General features: G+C 37.3%; 3 protein-coding genes and 1 long non-coding RNA gene across 5 annotated transcripts in view; 3 read left to right on the forward strand and 1 right to left on the reverse strand.

Annotated features, from left to right (window-relative positions):
- LOC143746076 (uncharacterized) overlaps window positions 1–5,871 on the forward strand; it is a 189,292-nt gene extending 183,421 nt beyond the window's left edge. The window contains exons 5-6 of one of the 2 annotated variants that reach the window (XM_077237798.1): window positions 5,176–5,271; window positions 5,498–5,870. In XM_077237798.1, coding sequence (XP_077093913.1) covers window positions 5,176–5,271; window positions 5,498–5,752 — 351 coding nt within the window. In that variant the 3' untranslated portion in view covers window positions 5,753–5,870. Of the gene's footprint in view, window positions 1–5,175; window positions 5,272–5,497 lie in introns of both variants that reach the window. The other variant, XM_077237799.1, reaches the window with a different exon arrangement.
- On the forward strand, window positions 5,809–6,736 carry LOC143746059 (E3 ubiquitin-protein ligase TRIM35). The gene is made up of 3 exons (XM_077237776.1): window positions 5,809–5,816; window positions 5,898–6,016; window positions 6,309–6,736. The coding sequence occupies exons 1-3, from the start codon at window positions 5,809–5,811 to the stop codon at window positions 6,545–6,547; spliced, it is 366 nt and encodes a 121-aa protein (XP_077093891.1). The 3' UTR covers window positions 6,548–6,736.
- A 3,877-nt stretch (window positions 6,737–10,613) lies between these two features.
- LOC143746122 (C-type lectin domain family 4 member F-like) lies at window positions 10,614–12,388 on the reverse strand. The gene is made up of 4 exons (XM_077237890.1): window positions 12,175–12,388; window positions 11,801–12,019; window positions 11,226–11,353; window positions 10,614–11,144 (listed from the first exon to the last, which is right to left on the reverse strand). Exons 1-4 carry the CDS (start codon window positions 12,296–12,298, stop codon window positions 11,034–11,036), a joined length of 582 nt encoding a protein of 193 aa, XP_077094005.1. The 5' UTR covers window positions 12,299–12,388; the 3' UTR covers window positions 10,614–11,033.
- Window positions 12,389–14,369: 1,981 nt separating this feature from the next.
- Window positions 14,370–14,581, forward strand: LOC143746142 (uncharacterized). The gene is made up of 2 exons (XR_013206455.1): window positions 14,370–14,414; window positions 14,493–14,581. It is a non-coding gene; the product is annotated as an uncharacterized LOC143746142 (long non-coding RNA).
- The last annotated feature ends 7,030 nt before the right edge of the window (window positions 14,582–21,611 follow it).

Below are 21,611 nucleotides of genomic sequence, written 5' to 3' on the forward strand. Positions count from 1 at the left end.
AGTCTGACATCCTTCAGCGTTGCGTGCACTACAGCGGAGAAAACGGCAGGAGAGTCCTTAAATCCCTGGGGTAATCTAGTCCAGCTGTATTGGCAATTCTGAAAACAGAAAGCAAAAAGTGGCTGTGTTCGTTGGTCAACAGGAATGCTGAAAAAGGCGGAGCATAAATCAATAACAGAAAAAAATGTATGTTCCAAAGGTATAGAATTAATAATAGTCTGTACATCTGGCACAATGGGAGCAAGTGGTTTTATCAATTCATTAATTTTTCTCAAATCTTGCGTTAAGCGCCAAGAACCATTTGCTTTCCTGATTGGATTAATTGGTGTGTTGTAAGGTGAATGAGTGGGGACCAGAATGCCTTGAGCCAGAAACTGATCAATGAGAAGTCGAATTCCCTCCTCTTTTTCCTTTGAAAGCGGGTATTGTTTTTGAAACACAGGCCTATTCGTTGTCAAATTAGCCACATAAGGTTGAATGTCGAGTAGGCCTACGTCATCCTTATGCGCCGCCCACAGTTTCGGGTTTACCCCAGCAACTTCCTGTCCGAGCTCAGTTGCAGACACATCCTCGAAGGGAGCACTTCCTGTGTCGGTCGTAAGAGAAAAGGCTGCTGGAAACATGAGTTGCAAAGAGTCAGAGTCAAATTCCAATTTAACACCCATCTTGTGCATTAAATCTCTTCCTAACAAGCAGAATGGAGAATCGGGAATTATTGCAAACTCATGCATTTTGAATAATGATGGTACATCATTAGAGGTAACTGGTAAAGTTGGTGTCAAATTACAAACCACAGGAACATTGTCTATTCCTATAGAATTTAGTTTTTTTCCTGTAATTGGTCCCTCATACACAGTAGAAGACAGCGATGAGATGGAGGCGCCGCTGTCAATTAAAAAAACATATGGCTTGTGGTCAACATTCAATTCAATAAAGGGCAAAACATTTGACTTGTTTGCATAACTCATTGAAATCTGTGAAAAGTTATCAGAAAAATGCAGCACCTTTTCTCGGCACAGTCATTGCTTTTGCCATGCGTTTGGATAAACAGGTCTCTGTCTTTCAGAGGGAGGAATGAAGGGAGGGGGTTTTGGCATCGGGCCATCAGAGCGCCTGAACATCTGTTTATCATTATTTCGCTGAAATCTCTCAGCTCTTTTCTTACAAAAGCGTTGCGTGTGTCCGCGACACCCACAGAAAAAACACTTTATGTCCCTTCCGTCATTGGGTGGCGGGCGATTTTGGACAGCGGAACTAACTTGAAACATTGCGGGAACTTTTCCTCTGGAGTGGTCAAATGCCCCAGCAGACGAAAGTTCACGCAAGCGTCTTCCCAATTCATCAACAGAAATGTTACTAATGTTGGTGGTAGTGATTCGAATCATTTGTGCAGTCTCGTTGTGCATGTTATTCAAAAACGTGTTCACAAACAACAAACAATTATCCTCATCAATAGGAATCGCAGATTCGTGAATCCAAGCATTTCGAAATCGATTAAAAAATGCAAGTGGACTTTCTCCCACCTTTTGCTTTGTGTTCGCTGCGTGAGAAATGTCCTGTTTAGCAGAAGACAACTTCACTAAAAAGGCAGTCAGTTGTTTAAAAAATAGTTTCAGTTTACCAGGACTGGCCCAAATCCAGTCGGGATTATAGTCCCCGTAATCAGCGATCCTAAATGCGCTTGTGGGGTCGGACAAATCAACAGGATCCGAATCTTTAAACACAATACCCCGGACGGGTGGTGAGTCGTTCACTGGGTCTAACAAATCAACCTCAGCAATTAATTCTTCCTCTGTAATGTCGGCAGGCAACGTTTTAGTCAAAATAAAACGATAATCACGACCAGTAAGTTGGCTGTACGCCGTTAAGCGTTTAAGCATCGAAACAAATTGATGTGGCGACCGTGCTGGGTCTGGCAATTCCTTAGAAATTGCCATCACTTCAGAAATTTGCAATGGATGAACTTTGAATCCTTCTGAAGTTTCAACAAAAGGACACAAAGTCGCAGTCGTCAGATCGGGGTACAATCTATTTTTTGTTGGTTCAGAAAGAGTCGGAATACACTCGTATTTTGGAGGTAGGGGGGTTTTTGCTACAACAGGCTGCGGGACAACTTTCTGTTCCACAGACTGTGAGAGCCTTTTTTTCTCCTCCATAGGCTGCGAGAGCCCCTCCCCTAGCAGAGAATTTCTGTCTCTCTCGGCCGGAGAAGAAAGGACGGCAGAAACTACACTCTCTCTCACAGCCAATTCAGTTTGTGGAATCATATTATTGCCTGTATTGTCAACTCTTTGTGGACCTTTGTTCCAATAACATTGCATGTCCTTCCAAATTTTATAAGATTGTTTCATGTAAGAATAATCCCAATCGGGGTCGCCCCAATTTCCAAAAATCATATCTTTTGCTGCGCGTAAATCCGCGTCTTTGAATGAGCCGTCACGGGGAAACGGATCTAATTGTGTTTTGCCAGTTGACCAGCCAGCTAAATTTGACAAATATGGCTCCGTAAAAAATGCTTGATTATTTCTAATCATAAAGTCTTTCGGAGATTCATCTTTTAACGGTGGACTAATTTTATTCCCCATTATCAACACAAAAATTTCTCCGTGATGCAACTTAAACAAATAAGTATGGCCAAATAGAAAGCAAAATAAAAAACATGCAGTAGAAAATTAATTGTGTTAGTAAATTGGCCAATAAAGAGAGAAATAAGAGAAGAGAAAAACTGAGAGAGAGAGAGAAAAAAAAAATAAATAAATAAAAAAATAATAATAATAAAATAAAATAATGTATTATCTATCCATAACCAAGACCAAAGGTAAATCGAAATATAATTTGCAAGAGAAAAACCGAATATCTCGTGTCAAATCTATATTTCCAACCGGAGGAAAGTGATCAGTTTTCCTTCCGATCTTCCCGCGTTCAAACACAAACACGAGGATAACGTCCCGTATTTATTTATACGACGGACAAACGTCCCGCATTTATTTATGCGACGGACAAACGTCCCGCATATACGACGGACAAATCGTCCCGCATATACGACGGACAGGCGTCCCGCATATACGACGGACAGGCGTCCCGCATATACGACGGACAGGCGTCCCGCATATACGACGGACAGGCGTCCCGCATATACGACGGACAAACAAACAAATTTCACCAAATATGGTGAAAATCACGGCACTATAGGTAAAATTTTCTCAGCAGACAGGAAGAATCAACCTTTTCTTTTGTAAAAAAAAAAAAAATTTAATTCTTACCTGTCTGGAGAAATCCCGGACGAGCAACCCAAATTGTTAGAAATGGAAATGAAATGGTCCAAACGAAAAGTGCCCCAATTCTTGGTCCTTTATTATGAACAGATAATACAATAAACCAGCGCTGGTTGGAGTAGAAGCTCAACCCAATATCCTTTGTCTAGGGTTTATATAGTGAAAGTCTTAAACAAAAGAATACAAGTCTAACCAATAAAATCAAACATTACATCATAGATATCATATAGACGTTATATAACAGCTTCTTAATATGGGCAATATCCTGTTAGATTTCCACAGGATCCTTTGGATCCTAGGAGCTTTTCAAACACACAATGTATAGAAAGGAACGAACATTGAGAAAGGAGGGGCTGAGTAGTCCTCTCTTAACGGATACCAGATGTTTAGCTTCAACACAAAAGGAAAAATGTACAGACGTGGCAGTTTTGCTGCCTAGTATAAAAATCATACATAGACTATTGTTTTGTATGCTGAAGGAGAAAGATATTTCTAACAGATATTTTGTCAGATGTTACTATGCCATATTGCAATAATGAACAAAAATTTTGACCCATGGACCCAAAATTTGTTTTATAAAATTGTTTTGTTCCCCATGCCACTAACTAACCTATTTCAGGGAGCGCGTTCTCGAGACACCAGGCACTGTTTTGTGTTTCAATCAAAACTAACATTAGCTGGACAATAACTTTATCCTAATGCTGTTGTACAGCCTAAACAATCTGTTACGGTAATTTCTACTATAACTGTAAAGCTGCTTTGAAACAATCCATACTGTTAAAAAAGCGCTTTATACATGAAGGTGACTGTAGCATAAGACGTAAGTGTTATTTTAACATCAGTGTAAAACCACGGGGTTCAGCTAGGCCTACATTAGGTTTATTTAATAACAACAACAAAAAATTACTTAGTTTTCACTATATTAATTAAATATATATTGATTCTAATTAAAGCTACAAAAGTTATTCAGCCAAGAGCAGTGAGTGATTTTCTATTTGCCTATTGTTCATAAGTTATTGCAAGCCGTAGCGATATGCATATCGTGATATATACATTTAGGATATTTCGATAATTTCGATGTATTGTGCAGCCCTTTTAGGGACACTGACTCTGTACATGTTTTTTAAAGTACAACTTAAGCCACATTTGCCATGACCTATTCTTATTTTTGATGAAAATTATTGTTTTTATTCTATTACTTTTTTACTATTTTGTCTATTTTACTAAGATGGTGATGTAAAGCACATTGGTCAACGTGTTGTTTTAATAGTGCTATACAAATAAAAGTGACATTGACATCATAACTGAGGCAGCAGGCTTTGTGAAAATTAATATTTGTGTCATTCTAAAAACTTTTGGCCAGGGCTAAATGAAAAGTCACGACCACATTTAGGTAACCATAAGTATCAGTATCAAAGGTAGTGATGTTCATAACACCGGAAAGTTTAATAATAATTCACAGCGCATTAAATAAATGAGTCCAACTGAGGCCCGAGTTTATCCATCTTATATTTTAAAGAACCAACACTGACACTGGATGAACGTGAATCATTTCTCTGTCAGAAAACTAAAGGCTACCATTTTTTAACAAATAACAATTAGTCTCGCGTGAGAAATCCGGTCTTATTTACTTATCACTTCTCGCGTGTGTTTGGTTGTGAAACATAATTTGTGAACCAGACCGAGTGGTCGGCGTTTGATAGTCAGAATAATTGACTTGATTACCACAATAACCGTTAGTGTAAGCCCTATAATTTATTATAAGACATACAAAAAACAGAAGAAATTAAGATGGGGGCAAATACCGTTTCACAGCCGTATATGAACATATCACTGTATTGTCTTGTCTTCTTTTCTTCACTGTAATCTGGTGTTTTATGTATTTTTTGTTCAATTCTAGGAGGAGCTCAATACAGCACTGAAGTCCTTACAAGAGAAACTTCAACACAATGAAAAAAAGAAAGGAGAGTTTGAGAAAAGAGTTCAACACATCAAGGTGAGGAAACCGAAACTTGAGTTAATTTCATCACAGCTGTAGGATCACTTTATACAGTTATGATTTGATATAATAGATTCCAGTTTATTATTTCTGTAAATGACAAGCCGCGATCTGCTTCTAAATCCGTTATATGTCGGATATCCAAGTTTATCTCTGATATGAATGATGTGAAGGGTTGATTGAGTCGATTGAGATGATTGAAGTGAATGTGATGTGATTTCAGTCTCAAGCTGAGCACACAGAGCGTCAGATTAAACATCAGTTTGAGAAGCTTCATCAGTTTCTCAGAGATGAAGAAGAAGCTACAGTCACTGCACTGAGGGAGGAAGAGGAGCAGAAGAAGCAGAGGATGAAGGAGAAGCTGGAGGAGATCAACACACACATCTCTGCTCTTTCACACACAATCAAAAACATGGAGGAGAAGATGAAAGCCAATGACGTCTGCTTTCTGAAGGTCTGGTTTCAGATCATTGGTTGATTGATTGAGTTCTTGATGATAATGGTGTGTTTGTTCTGCAGGAGTTTCCAGTTTCAATGGAAAGGTGAGTGATCTGCTCCTGTCTCTGGTCTCTCTGGTTCTGACCCAAAGCCACTGCAGTTCTGACTCCTGAATGTTCCTCCAGAGTCCAGATCTCACGGCCGGATCCACAGATGCCTTCTGGAGCTTTGATTCATGTGCCGCGATACTTGGGCAACCTGCCGTTCAGAGTCTGGAAGAAGATGCAGGACATCGTCCAAAACAGTGAGTCTGACAGCGGAAGATCTGAGCTGGAAATGATGGATGGGTGGAGAGTTAAAGATTTTAGCATTATGTGAATATCCATATGAGCCACTGCACCAAAATGAGCCGTAAACAAGAAAAGAACATGATATATACAGTTAGGGTGATACAGCAGATCTCTACAGTTCAGTTTTTATTGATTTTGTTAATATCAGTTTATCAAGCTCATCTTTACTATAAAAACATAATTCATAATGTCATAATTCATAATAATCTGTGTTGGGTTCACTCTTGATTGATTGTGTCTCATCAGCTCCTGTGATTCTGGATCCAAACACTGTGAATCCAGATCTCGTCCTGTCTGAAGATCTGACCAGTGTGAGAAACAGTGAGAACAATAAACCCGTTCCTGGTAATCCAGAGAGATTTAACTTTGTACCCTGTGTTGTGGGTTCAGAGGGCTTTAACTCAGGAACACACTGCTGGGATGTGGAGGTTAAAGAGCTGGACTCTTGGAGTAACTACAGCATCAAAGCAGAGGAAGGGACGTGATTTCTGTATCACTGATGTCTGGAGTGTGTCGTATAATCAGGACGGATGGTCTTTAGTGTCTAATTTTTCTGATAATCAGAAGCTTGATCGTGAGCGAGTGTGACCTGGACTGTGACAGTAATTAACACACATCTACACACATTCACAACCACCAAGACTCACTGAAATCTTTGACCAAGATCAACTAATATTGATAATCCCTTGAACCGTTTTTTAATATATATATATATATATATATATATATATATATATATATATATATAAAATATGTGATGTGATTTCAGTGCAATTTTCATAGTAAAAGTTTAAATGTTTTGGCATTATAAAGTAATGGAATTTTTTTTTTTTCGTTTGTTTTTTCTCTCTCAACAAAATAGATCCAAATGAAGCCATAATAAATGAATAAACTGATTTATATAGACACTTCACTTGCTCATGTAATATTACTCTTCAATCCCTGTTAGCAGCTTTATTGACATCTAGAGCAACTCACGCTCAAAAAACATCAATAGCTTCATTACAACATGACCGTCAACAATGACAAGAAACGATCCTAACAAAAAATGCTCTCCATCCTAATGTTTCTCATTCATTGATGTAAAATACTGAATAAAATATTCTACTCTGTATAACAATGTTGTTGTTTTTACAGAGAAAATGCAGTACCATTTCAGATTTTTATTAGAAGTGTGGCGTTCCATAAAAAATGCACTCACGCCAAATGTACATTTTTCCAGTTATTTAACTGTTTAGGCGTGTTACTGAAAATAAAGGCAATCTTCATAATTTTCATGTGCAGAGTTGGAAAGGTATTCCTGAGTCTCCGTCCCGTCAGAAGCTCTGCCAGGCTCACTCCAGTTGATGCTAGTACTGAGTCTTTTTACCTTAGGATGGCTTTTGCTGAGTGGACTGCACGTTCTGCAAGTACATTGCTCGAGGGATGATGCAAACTTGAAGTTACATGCTCAAAAATGTAGCGCATGGCTCGAGGACTGGATTGTTTTGCTCGTGAATTGCGGCCCATTATCAGAAACGACTACTTCTGGGATGCCGAATCGTGCGAGTGTTACTTTGAGCTTGATAAGAACTTGTTTAGCTGTGGTTGTAAGTGTAAGTAGGATTTACAAATATCTGGAAAGTGTTTTTTCTTTTTAATCCCATAAATATGCCATGGTCTATCAGGTAAGGGGGGTTGGATGTTTGCAGCAGAATTTGCACTTTTCAATTTTCAGTTTTAGTTCAGAGGATAACCTGGCCACCATACAGATATCTGTGCTCTCTCCCTACATTTGGTCAAGCCCAGATGTCCTTCATGTATTTGTTCAATAATTTCTCCTTGAAGAGACGCTGGTATGATAATATAGTTTCCTCTAGTAAACAAGCCGTCAGTCTTCGAAAATTCAGTCTTGAAAGCATTAAAGTCTTTTCCCGAGGAATGTACATCTGATGTAATTTAGATACATTTTTAAGATGCAAGAATGCGGTTTTACAGATGCTAGAAACGTGGCTTTCAAATGAAAGATTGGTATCAAAGATTGACTCCTAAACGACGACGAAGACTTGACAGGAACATACACGGAACATTTTAATTATTGCCCTAATGGTGGATTTTCAGTGCTTTAGCTATTTTCTTGCAGCCACTTTCTATTTTGTGAATCTCAACAATATTTTGCAGCACATCAGAACTATATTCTTTGGTTTGACTCATTATGATGGATCATTAACAGAATGTGGCCTTTGTGTTTCCTCATATTTATTCTCCTGTGGAACAAGAAGTCACGTCTGGACAATTACATGCTTCTAGTCACCCTGGTGGGCAAAACAAATAAACATAAATATGAATGGGAATCATGGATTTGAGCATTTTTTGAATGAAAGATCAAAAGCATAAACAATGCAATGCTATGGAAAGACAATACTGGTATTTCTCATAATATAACACATATACATAATAATGCAATATAGTAAAACAAACAGACACCCATAAATCTCTAGAGGCTAATGACTACAGCAGCATAATATGTCCATGAATTCAAATATAGTTTGATTTTCTAATAACTACATTCATTGTGCAATGATGTAATTATTCAATAACGTTATAGTTTTTATGCGCAGAAACTGACTGAACATAAATACTTTGACACTGGAAACATTTGGTGCTGTTTATTGTTAAACTCTTTTCATATGTATCTATATTATAATTTATGTTTAGATTTAAAAAGTTTCACGTGGCTCATTATAATCTCAATGTAAATGCTGTGAAGAATTGAATTTGTGCCTTGATTATGTGATATTGAGTGTTTCCCGACGCTTCAAAGGTCATCACCATCTTGACTGACCAAGTCATTCTCATTTGCTAGATGTTGAGAATAACTAACAGCATCAGTTCTGGTTATTGAGCTTCCTCGAGTCACTTCCTGAACACGTCGGACATGATGATCAGTATATTGTATTCAACCCTGTTTAAAAGCAGTTGAATAAACAAGAAGTTGACATTGAGGAACTTGCACAGTATTGTCAGATACTTTGTATATTTTTGCTCAACCAACGTAAATAGTTCCAAGCGAAGCCGTAGCAGAATAAGCTGTTGCGCTTCTCAGACCAACACACAGTAGTGGCGTTTCATTCCTGAGAGAATCAGTGTTTTGAACGAATTGATTGACTAAACGATTATAGTATACGACACAAGTAGTGGTGTCAGAAACCATAGTGGGCATTATCAAGTGCACTCATCCAGTCACATAATGAATTGCAATAAGGAGCATTGCAAATTTGTTCGCTCTTTTTCACTCAATATTTTGAGTGGAGTAAAATAGGGAATAGTGAATGAGGGCAATTTCATACACAGCCAATGACTCACTCATAAAGCGAGTCCCTTGTTTCATAAATGAACCATCGTTATTGAATGAATGATTTGAAGACTCACTCTTATAGACAACATGTAATGTATCAGTTAATTTTATAAAATGCTCTTCTCACAGAAACACTTCATTATCCAGCCTACTATTAGACTCTTCTTGAACCTGAAGCAAAAATGACAGTAATTTATCGTTATGCAATCAAAATAAGAATTATATCATTAACTTTTTGTGATCTTAGTTTCACTTTCATGGACTTTTAGTTGCTATTTATTGGTTCCTGTTTTTCCTTTGTTCTGTACCCGCTATTCTTTTGTCAACATGGTAGCTATTTGATTTGACATTATGTTCAAAATCAAATACTTCTCTGTTATATAGTATGCGGAAAACAGGACGCCAGCAGAGTAGTCCGACTTCGTGGCTTTTGAAAGACATTGGATGAAAAGTCCCCAGATGACGTACTACTTCAGGTCCTGCAAATTCTTCAGTTTTCCAGCATCTTTTGTCTGTATGATTTTGAGATCCATCTTTTCACACTGATGACAATTGAGGGACTCAAACACAACTATTACAAAAGGTTGAAACATTCACTGATGCTGCTGAAGGAAACACCATGCATTAATAAGAGCCGAGGGGGTATGGTTTTGCCTTCCATAACTGCTATCTCTCTTCTGTCAATTTTTACTCAGACTTTTGAGACAGTTTGCCTCTTTCCAGATCGGAAACAGTTATTTTGTGAACTTTATACACAGCACTGTGACGGCCACCAGCAGAACACCACACAACAGCCCCAAACACAGAACTGCTGTGCCAACAACTGTAGCGGCTGGTGGTTTTTATTATGACCTTTTTTTTTAGAGAAATATAAATTGTATATATACTCTAAGAAAGTGCATAAAATATGTCCCGATGAACATGTTTGTATAAATTCATGTAAAAAAAAAAAAAAAAAGACTGAAAAAAATTAAAAAATGGTTTATATCGTTTTTTTTCACAGGTGTTTTATATCACCCATATATTTGGACTACTCATTGCATTGTGTTTAAGGGTTTAAGGAAATGTCTGTAAAAAATAAATACAGCATATATATATATATATATATATATATATATATATGCTGTATTTATATATATATATATATATATATATATATATATATATATATGCTGTATTTATTTATATATGCTGTAAATATTCAAAGCAACAAGTTTTGTTAGTTTAAAGATAGTTTATTACAGAATAAACATAAAACAAAGAGCTGTCCGATAATAGGCCAATAAATCGAGGATATGTGTTTGTCAAGTACTATACAGGTATTTACTGGAATATATTTAAATTTCATCAGCAATTCAAGAAAGTATGTTAATGTTAAATTTGGATTTTACAAAAGGTGTGTTATGTTTCTAGTGGGTAAAATATTCTTCTCACAGATCCATCTAAAAATTTGATCACGTAAAAAATAACACCATGATGAATAAACACTTATTGCACCCTTCTGTCCTATATATCTAATTGAAGACTCCCGGAACCTGAAACTACAGATCAACATAAGATGTTCAGTGCTGCCTTCAGTGTGATATATAATACTGGCAGTGAGAATCATTTATTAGATAATAATCAGTGATTTCTCACCTAGAGTTCAGTGCGCTGCCATCAACCCATTTCCAAACGCCCTCCACTTCACTCAGACCAATCCAGAATACATCAAACTCTTTGTTTACAACCTTGTTAACAAACTCCTAGGAATGTGAAACCACAGCACATTTATATCATACACTGACAATATCCGCTAAATTCACATACACCTCTCTCACACTCACGAGTTCATTTCCGTTGTTTATGACGATCAGATCTGCTCCTCTGTCTCTACAATATCTTCTGCTCTCATTCCAGCTCTTCCACTCAGAGGAAAAGAAGTAAAGACTGGACTGATAGTAAGTCCATCCATCTACAGAATAAACACAACCAGTTCATGCAAAGAAATTAGTGAAGTTAGAGCAAAGAAATTACTTTTTTGTGCCAATTGAAATGACTATTTAACAGCATCTAATGCAATTTGTACTTAGTGCAAATAGCCAACAAGTTGTTGTATGATCACATGTAGCAGTTTTCCCAATTATATTGGTCGAGTTGTTCCTTTGGATTTTAAACTTGACTCACATGTCTTTAAAGTTAATTTATATTTCTTTCAATTTAAGACACTTAAACCCAACGCAACAGGAACTTTACATACAACTAGTAGACCAAATGGCAAGTAAACGTCACTTTACATTTTAGAGTTTTTGTAGAAACTTATCATGTGGTCCATATTATGTAGAATTACACTTGCTTATGAATACTAACCATATCCTATTCCTGCTATGAAGCATCTACTAAAATGACCAGAGAAACGCACCCATGTTACCAAGACTCATCTGAAGATCGTTTTTCTCCCACTTTAGCTCGTCTCTCTCTCTCGTCAGATTCTCATTGATGAATATGAGCCGGTTTCTCTCATTGTTCGTGGATATGAACGTGACACACAGCACTATGACTGCAGTCAGCAGAAGAACACACAGCAGTATCAAACACACAGCAACTGCTCTGAAGCGTATGATCTTCACACCGTCAGCTCCTGAAGATCAACAAACACACACTCATACTCTTTAATCACTTCAAATAGCGTGGAGTAAATGAAAGCACGGAAATGTAGGTCATTATTAATTCCATTTTTGCTGTTACGTTACGTTATGTGATGAAATGTATTCTTAATAATCTCTGAAAAAGTACCTGTGAGTTCAGATGACTGGATTCTCGTTGCGTTACAGTCCGTGATCTCTCTTTCAAATTTACCTCTTTTAGCATCATAATTTTCATAGATATTATCAATGCTTTTCTCATGTTCTCTGTACATTTCCCAAGTTTTTCTATATTTCCATTTGCACTTTCAGAGAGTTTCGGTGTCAAGATGCCAACAAACAGTTTCTCTCCTGCGTTGTGTTCCTCATCTGTGTTTGTGTGGTCAGTATTTATGCAGAAAGGAACTGTTTTTGAGGATTACGTATGCATAAAGGAACTTTACAACTCAACGCAGAAATGTCACAGAAAATATCTGTTTGTGTTCATTTAAATGAGGTTCAAATGCATGTATTTCACACAATCACTGGCTGGTGTTGGAAACATACTGAAATGTTCAGGTTGTTATTGGTAGTGATTGGAAGACGGGGTCATTTTAATAATTCTCTCGTACAATCTCGTTCATCAAAATCAACTAATCTTTATTCAAGTAATTTCCTTCATTTGAGAGGCGTTAAATGTTGTATTTTCAACAGCCAAATGCCCTGAAAACGTCATCCTACGCAATCTTGATCATATTCCGAATTAGGAAATCATTATAATGTTTCCAAAGATAATGTATGAGGAAAATTATTACTTTACCTCCCGAGTCTTTTGTCATGTGACAGATGCAGATCCTTAGTTATCGGTACATCAGAAGTCCAGACAGCAGATCTGGTTATGGTTGATGATTTTAGCAGTGGCAACATTTACATGCTCTTACATAAATGTGCAAATTATTCAGTGATTTTCAAAAGATCTTTGAAAATTTGGGCGAAATCCGTTATAAAATAATAATACTATGTCTTTCGGCATCTTCTAAGCGGAGTGCATTCAAATCATTTAATGCACAGCTAGCCTTGGATTATCTTTCTTATTTCATGGTCTTTAGCCAGCATTGACAACTTAAAGCCATTATTGATGTTTGCAGCATTATTTGGAGGGTAAAAAAGACAGCTGTTATAATCAGCTAGTGAGCCTAATAAGAATCAATTCAGGAATCAACGACTTTTTAACAAATTAAAAGTCATGAAAATGTTTAAATTAACTTATTGGTGAGATTGCAAGTGCTAAATTTAAGTGATTATTTTTAACATATTTAAAGTTGGTTATATCATTATCGGTGTCCATTTTAACTTCAATTTGCATTTTTTTTGTGTGTAGCGCTTTTCACAATACATATCATTTCAAAGCAGCTTTACCGAACATGCATGTGTCTACATGAAGACTTTGAGTGATCTGTTATCAGAGGTGACTGTGTCTATGTATTTCAGAAATGTACATATACAAATCACGCAGTTAGCTACAATGTATTAATTTAAACAGAGTATTAATTTAAGGCAGAAACAATGAGCTCATTGACGTAAAGAGTACATGTTGTTAAATAATAAGGATATATAGAAAAATTTTGCATTGGTGCTTTTTTTACAGACTGAAAAGACTATATGAGTCCATAAAAACAGACAACAAACTGAAAAAATAAAACCAATGTTTTTTTTTTTTTTTTGGTTATTTGTAATGTAATCTTGTTAAAGTGGAAAAATATAATTAGTATCGAAAACCATCGAAGTCTCGAGGTCAGGATATCGGTATTGCGATTGCTGTTGGAAATGTTAGAACGATACCCAGCTCTAGCTGCGAGTGCGACTGTAGTTCGGCTCACGCTGAATTGAGCAGACGAGTTCAGTTTGTCTGTTCTCTATCTGAACTAAATGATTTGTATAACTATAAAAAACGACGGGTAGCGCATCTCATTTTCTCACAACTCTTTTAAGCTCATTTAAAGGACAAGATCGGTATTTTACACTTAAAGCCCTACTGTTTTAAGATCGTTTCTGATGAAATAGAACGGTTAAGATTGAAATTTGGACAAATGCTGCTGTCCCGAGAATTTTCGGTTTCTGTGTTAGCACCCCCCCACCTCCACAATGGTTTCATAGGGGCACTGGAACAATCAGTCTGGGATATTCACTGATATGCTCACACCAAAATCGCTGCAAAAGATGCTTTCCAACAGGTGTTTTACCATTCGATGTAAAACTGTGGACCTATTTTTCCAAACGCCTCACAACCGGACATTCTTCCGTTGAGAGCTTGAATAATAGACACTCCAGCCCAGTTGGTGGCGATAATGCAATAAAGTCAATGGAGTTGGACAAAAACTACGATAAAACCTGTTGGAAAGCACTCGGTGAGTTTCACGTCTTTGTAAACTAAAGTTTTATGCGTTTTATGAATGATTGTTCTAGTGCCCCTATGAAACCATTGTGGAGGTGGGGGGGTGCTAATACAGAAACCGAAAATTCTCGGGACAGCAGCATTTGTCCAAATTTCAATCTTAACCGTTCTATTTCATCAGAAACGATCTTAAAACAGTAGGGCTTTAAGTGTAAAATACCGAACTTGTCCTTTAAGATGTTATCTAACTCATTTAAGACTGCTCTTATGAGAATACTCGTCAAATCTGACATTTTTGCCTAATTGTGTGTTCAAGCGTGAAAGTGAACACGATACTGGCGCGAGTCTTTCTGTGCGTCGTGTGTGTGTCACATAGACAGGACATTCACAGACAGCACGTTCTCTTTTGTCTTGTCGCACTTGAATGGTTTAAAAGCATTTGCGTGAATAAGAGTGTGATCCTATAATGTAAGGCAAGCCCAAGGATGACAGTAAAAATGGATGATGCGATAATTGCGTTGAATATTTTGAATGTTGTTTTTTCCAGTGTGAATTTTCTATTGCTTTTTCAGTTCATCTTCTGTAGTAAAGGACTTCCTGCACTGAAACACACACCGCCGTGTCTTTTCTGCTGTAATATAATGAATGAATCTTCAAGTGTTTCTGCAGGACTGATGAAGCTGTTTACCGCACTGATCACAGTTAAATGCCCTTTCTTCAGAATGAGAAGCTGATGTGATTTCAGAGAGAAAGCCTGAGCCGCTTCTTCCCAGTGTGAACTCTCATGTGAATCTTCAGCCTTGATTTACATCTGAAGCGTATTTTACACTGAGTACAGATGACAGATTTTTTTGCTTCTGTTTTTCCTTTCTTGTTCACGTCCATCAGATCTAAAAGAAACATTAAATCATGTGAGATTTCAAATGAGAGACGAAAAGTGAAGCTCAAAGTCAAGATCACTGATGAGTTCATTTTAATCCCATCAAACCTGGTTAACAACTGCTGTTGAGCTGAATCTCAGGTGATTATCAAAGAAGTACACTTTCCAGAGTGCACTAGCAGCAGCAAACCGGCTGCTTGTCACCTGATTGTCATTGTCACTGGTTTGGAGCACCTGAAAAAGCATGGAGGTTCTCAGTCAGTCAGAAAAACAAACTTCAGAGAGAAGAGGCTCCAAGTTCACTCATAGATTCAGTCCAAAGACGCCAATGGTCTGTAAAATGTTTTATTTACTTTCATGGGGTTTAAAATGCTGCTTAAAATGTTTGAGCTTTGTTTAACTGTTGTGTAGATGTTTAAGTAACACATTGCAGCATTGCCTTCATTTATTTTGTGTTTGTGCTAAAATAATATTACATTTTGAGTTTGAAAAAAAATAACAGTAGAGATACAAAAGGATGGTATAAAGTTAAAAATGGTAAAATGTTAAAACTTTACAAATCAAATTTGGAAGATTAATGAAATAATATTTTTCTTTATTCCATGTAAAAGGCTTGAAGGGGACATATGCTAAATCCACTTTTTTTAGCCCGTAAATGCATTTTGTTTTATATTTGGAGTGTTTATAAGTACAGAGAAGTTGAAATTAGTCTCTTCAGGTGCTTCGTTGATATCTTTATATTCTGTTTTGGCTATATTTTGCAACCTGTTCCGATTTTTCTATTCTCTATGACGTTTTTTTGAACAAATACGTCACAGTATTTGAAGCGGAACTGTCAAATAAGGACATCAACTTCCGGCCCAACATTTCGAGCAATCCGCCATTTTTATTTCTCGCTGCGATTTTGTAGTACAAGCTCAAGGATGCAGAAGTTACGAGAGGGTAAGCCAAAATGTTCGGTTGTTGGAGGTAGTAACCCACACGCTTCATTACACCGTCTCCCAGCATCAGAACCTCTTTGAAGTGCCTTGTTTTATTTTTCATGGAAATGTACCCACATCTGTGGGTAAAGTCATTTTTGTGTGTGCGAACAAAGCATTTCAAGGATAACTACTACAGCAACCTCCGCCAGTATAAAGAAGGATTTGCCGATAGACTTCGTCTGATTGAGGGGTCAATTGCTTCTATCTTTGGAGACGACGAACAGAGGATTTCGGTAAGTTGTAAATAACGTTTTTACGTGCAATAATAACGTGCTTTTCTTTAATTGTTTATAATATAACTTATATTTTGTTTTGTGAGTGTTAAATAGTCGTTGTAAAATATGCAGTATTGTAGTAGTGGGCATGGATGGAGAAGTTACTGTAAATACAGTGACACACCATTGCGATACATCCATATGAAGACGTTGTTCTGCAGGTTCGTCGTCTTCATTTTCATCTCGCTCCGGGTCCGGCTCTGGCTCGAACATGTAAGGCTTGGTGGACAAGTCTTCCGTTGTTGACTTTTTATTAATAACGTGTGAATAAAAAGTTTCTGTGCCGCTAGATAATCGTATCTCTGCTATCAAACTACAAAAATGGCCGAACGGGGTGGAGTTGAAACGAGTGTCACCTCTGTGAGCTGGAGAGGGGGCGGGGTATGAAGTGTCTCATTTGCATTTAAAGAGACCGCACCAAAACGAGATGCTCTCTCAGACACGCATCAGAAAAGGGGTAGAAAAGGGGCCTGTGAAGCTATAATAATGAGGAATTCAGACCCAAGCATTGCAGTTCTGCTTTATATAGACCAAAAATGTATGATTTATATATGTAAAAAGGAACGATTTAAAAGCATGATATGTCCCCTTTAAGTGTTTAATTCACTTAAAATGCATTAATGTTTAATTAAAATGTTTAAATAAAATTGTAACTTTTGTTCTGTCTTTAAAGGTTTACAACATAATTTGCTGAACAGAACAATCAACTGACAAAGCCCAAATAAAAGTGATTGAGTTGGAAATTTGAGTTGTCCTTTGGATGTTGAGCTGGAGTAGGACTTGACAACTGCTGTGTATGATTATGATCTATTTTAATGTCATGAAGATGATTTGTGTTATAAATCCCTAGTTTGGTCACGAAACTCTAGATGACAGAGGCTTGACATGTGATTGCTTACAGATCACATCAGTTCCTACACGGCACAAGCTGATTGGCCTCTAAGCTATGCAAAAATGTGAGACAACTTGTTGACAGATGGTCCTTTCAAACCAAATGTCAAACAAATATGCGGACTGAAGAAATTAAATTCATGCCTGTTCAATAGAGGGCGCTAATCACTGTATATCTTACATTTACTTTACAAAAATCATTAAAGATTTCACAGCAAAAAAATACTTCATAAAGTATGAATTATCAATCAGAGTAAAGAAAGAATGTAGTATTTTATGCACAACAGGTTCCCTTCCGAACGGTTAGTCGTATTGCGTAGTTATACGCTTTGGGGAAAACTCCTTGGCTGACAAAACATCACAAGATCTAATGCACTTCTACTTTAAAAAGAATAAACACTTGAAACAAAAGTACTTTGAACAACATTTATTGGCTTTTAATTCCAATCAAAGTAAATAGTAACAGAGCTTGACAAAAACAGAATGCTCTTTTGAAAATGTTAAACACTAAATGTAAACAGAACATTTACAGATGAAATGTAAAAAAGCTACAATGTGCTATATCTTTCTCAAAAAAAACAAAACGGAATAAACTCCATTCACATTTTAAACTAAATATCAATATTTTAACTTTCTAGAAATGTTCAAACAATATGGATTTAAATGTAAATATAATTTTTTTTATAAAAATATACATATTTTAACTTTCTATTAATGTTCAAACAACACGGAGTTAAATGTTTCTATATAAAACAAAACATAAAAAATAAACTTTACATGAGCGCATATTAAAGGATTATTTCACCCAAAAAATTGACATCTGTCATCAAGTACTCACCCTCATGTCGTTACAAACCCATCAAATCTTTCTTCATCTTTAGAATGCAAATTAAAAATTTAAGGAACATCATTAAACTTTAAAAGTTCCCGAAAGTTAGCAAAGACATCATAAAAAAAAGTAAAGGTTTAATGATGTTCCTGCATATGTGTAATTCACATACCTCTCAGATTATCAAAAATATCTTAATTTGCATTCCAAAGATGAACAAAGGTTTTACAAGTTTGGAATGACATGAAGGTGATTACTTAAGGACAAAATCATTTCTGAGTGAACAAACCCTTTAAGATTCAGTCTTTTGACTCAAAGCAAACTTCGATGTTTAAATCTCGCCCTCCACATGTGCACCTGCTGCTGCAACAGCAACAGTCAATTACAATGACATTACTGTTCTGAATTTTCACCTTGAACAATTCATTCTCAATGAAATGCTCCTCCAAATCCCGGTGATCCATGAGCAGATGAAGCGCACTCTCTTTTGCCAGATGCTTTTTGATTACCGTATTGGAAAGAGTCACATCCTCAGTACGCCCCACGAGATTGATGGACATTGTTGCTTGTGGTTGAAAGCTGTATACACTTTGTAGTTTATTATATCTATCACACCGATGGAACTTTTTTTTGTTATCAAACACAAGCTGCTAGGCCTGGCATATTGGACAGCGCAGAGAAATGGTTGCTTCTACAGCACAGATCTTGGCCACAACCGTAGTCACCTCTCCATCCACTATGAAGTTAACTTCTGATTCCAGATCACTCAATGGATCAATCTCTTGAATCTCACTGTACCGAGTGGTGGTTAGATATGGTTTACCCTGAAAAGATCTTGTGCTCAAGTTAGAGATTCTGTAACAACGCCCTAGAATAAGCCTTCCGATCAACCTCTCCCACAGCTGTAGTTTCGTTATGCCAGTTATGTCTTCTATGTAGCATGTCTGTGTCTCGACAAGCACTCCATTGTACTCAACATTTTCAGTTCCAGTGCTTGCATGGACCATAGCTTCAATAACGCCCACCTACAACAATTAAAAGACAAAATTCATTAGTCACTAACTTAACCAAAACAAACTCCAGACCGTTAAGAGGTAGCCAATGAGTGAACCACTAATGTTTAATATAAGGGATCAAATATTTGTGTTGTCATTTCCATAATAGCTTAAGTCCTTAACTACATACAATTTATGTTCAATGGACAATTATTTCTCGGATTAAACTTTCATAATTGTATACATAAATTTAGTAATTTGCACATTAAATATACCTTCCCAAATAAACAGTTCATTCTCAAATCCTTTTGCAAACATCCCGTTTAAGATCGAACTGTATACATTTTTAAGCGGTGACAATACCCCCATCAAATCAGAAAACTCAAATTTTTGTCAATGACTTAATACCAAAAATGACACATTTCACAAAGAAACCATGAACCATGTATCATTTTCAAAGACTTCACAAAATATTTAAACTAGATACACAACACTGTTAAGTCCACATTTCAATACATTCTTCAGTTTAACCACAGAGTTCAATTCGATTCTGTTGACCTGGCACAGAGTGTTTTTAGTTATTCTATGCTTAAAGGCACACTGTGGAGGAATTGTACCTTTATATAACAGCTTCAAAGTAATTTCGGTGGTAAACAAACTCATAGTAGGGCGAGTCATCCTGGTAGTAAAGCTTGGGGGGGGGGGGGCGCCGCTGGAAATCTCGCGAGAATCACGACTTGCTTTACGGCACGACGTCACATCAACAAAGCACGCATTTCAGACTTGAATCTTGGCAGAGTCGACAAAGAAAACGAGGTCGGAAGAGTCAAGGAAAAGAAAACGAGAAACTGACCGCGTGAGGAACCGGACAAGAGTCTCACTCGGTCAGGCTTTCACTCACTGGCGTGAGCTAAAAATCAGCAATGGATGCAAAAGCGATGCTGACCTGGCGTTCTTGTTGATTGACTGGTAGACATCTTCGGAGGCTATCTGTGCCTGTTCGATGTCCAACGCTTTGTAACGCGTTGTGTCAGGAGGAAAAATAGGGATAGCTCACAGATGAAGTTATTACAGAGGCCAGCCAGACTCACAGAGGCAATTGGCATCTCACAACTTGCACTTTATTCCCCAATCGAACTTGTGTAACTGTCTGTCACAAGTTCTACCGTCCACAGCGTTACTTGATAAACAAAAATAGGTTTAAGAATGAGAATCAAACAGAAATAACCCGCATACATGGGGTGTTCGAGGCGCGCATACAATACAGACTGCTGACAGTTCAACAGAGCGCACGCAGCTCTTAAAGGGGCCACGCCTTATTTCCACTGGTTACAGCTTCCATCCTACTGAACAGGTACTGGTATACAGGGGGAGGGGATCAGGCCGTGAGTGCAGAGACATCTCTGGTGAGTGGTATTTACGACAGTAACGTTAAATACAAGTACTCCACAGCGACTCAAGGGGTCGCTGTTTGACAAAAACGGAATTCCTCCACAGTGTGCCTTTAAGCAACAGTAACAAGAAGAGATTACATCTATCATTACTAGGGATGTGTATCGAGAACTGAGAACAAAAATGTAGATATAAAATCTCATATAAAACATTTATATGCGGAGTGTGTTTTTGAAGTTCAGCACTGACATCAGTGCGTCTTTCGGTTTCCATTATATGCTGCTCGATTCATCTTTGCAAGTGTGTGAGTTTAAAGGCCCGTTCACACCAAGCACGATAACTATAAAGATAACGATAAAGATATAATTCTAAAAATCGTTCTCCATATTAAAGAATAACAGAGTTCACACCACAACTATAACGATAAAGATATGAGGAACAATATCGTTGGGATCACTTTCAGAACAATTTCCTTTCCAGCTGTCGAACAGCCAATCAGAATCCATTCTTGAAACTGTTGTTGATTCATTCGAAAATATGAATAAAATTTGTCTTCAAAAGACGACAACTCTCTAATCAGAGTGACGGATTCTCCCAACTCCTCTCGTCTTTTAAGGATATCGTGTACCCAAAAGCGCCTGTTTTTCTTTTGATATTTTTTTTGTAACGTACGCAGCAGCAGGTCATCCATTTTCGCTACTTTGAAACCGCAGGGCAGGCGCGCGCGTGCTTAGAATAAAAAGACTGTTATCGGTTGTTGGTGTGGACGCATATATTATCTTTATCGTTATCTTTATCGTTATCTTTATAGTTATCGTGCTTGGTGTGAACGGGCCTTAACGCTCGAATCGTGACACAAAACGTCATTTTTCAGGCTGGATCAAGCTAATGTGTATCTGACTGTTTCTATAGGAACCGGAGCTTCTAACGGCAGCTGCAGTGACGAGATGACTTTACCAATCACCGATT

Source organism: Siphateles boraxobius, unplaced genomic scaffold, assembly GCF_051911475.1.
Source record: "Siphateles boraxobius isolate OS27281-9 unplaced genomic scaffold, OSU_SipBor_1 21, whole genome shotgun sequence".
Lineage (NCBI taxonomy): Eukaryota > Metazoa > Chordata > Actinopteri > Cypriniformes > Leuciscidae > Siphateles > Siphateles boraxobius.

Excerpts from the sequence above, each read along its gene's own strand:
- LOC143746059 (XM_077237776.1), top strand. Across the intron at positions 6,017-6,308 it reads GCAGGACATCGTCCAAAACA|CTCCTGTGATTCTGGATCCA; the intron begins GTGAGTCTGACA and ends GTGTCTCATCAG.
- LOC143746122 (XM_077237890.1), bottom strand. The coding sequence starts at position 12,298 with ATGTACAGAGAACATGAGAAAAGCATTGATAATATCTATGAAAATTAT. Across the intron at positions 12,020-12,174 it reads CCAGTCATCTGAACTCACAG|GAGCTGACGGTGTGAAGATC; the intron begins GTACTTTTTCAG and ends GTTGATCTTCAG. Across the intron at positions 11,145-11,225 it reads TAAACAACGGAAATGAACTC|GAGTTTGTTAACAAGGTTGT; the intron begins GTGAGTGTGAGA and ends TCACATTCCTAG.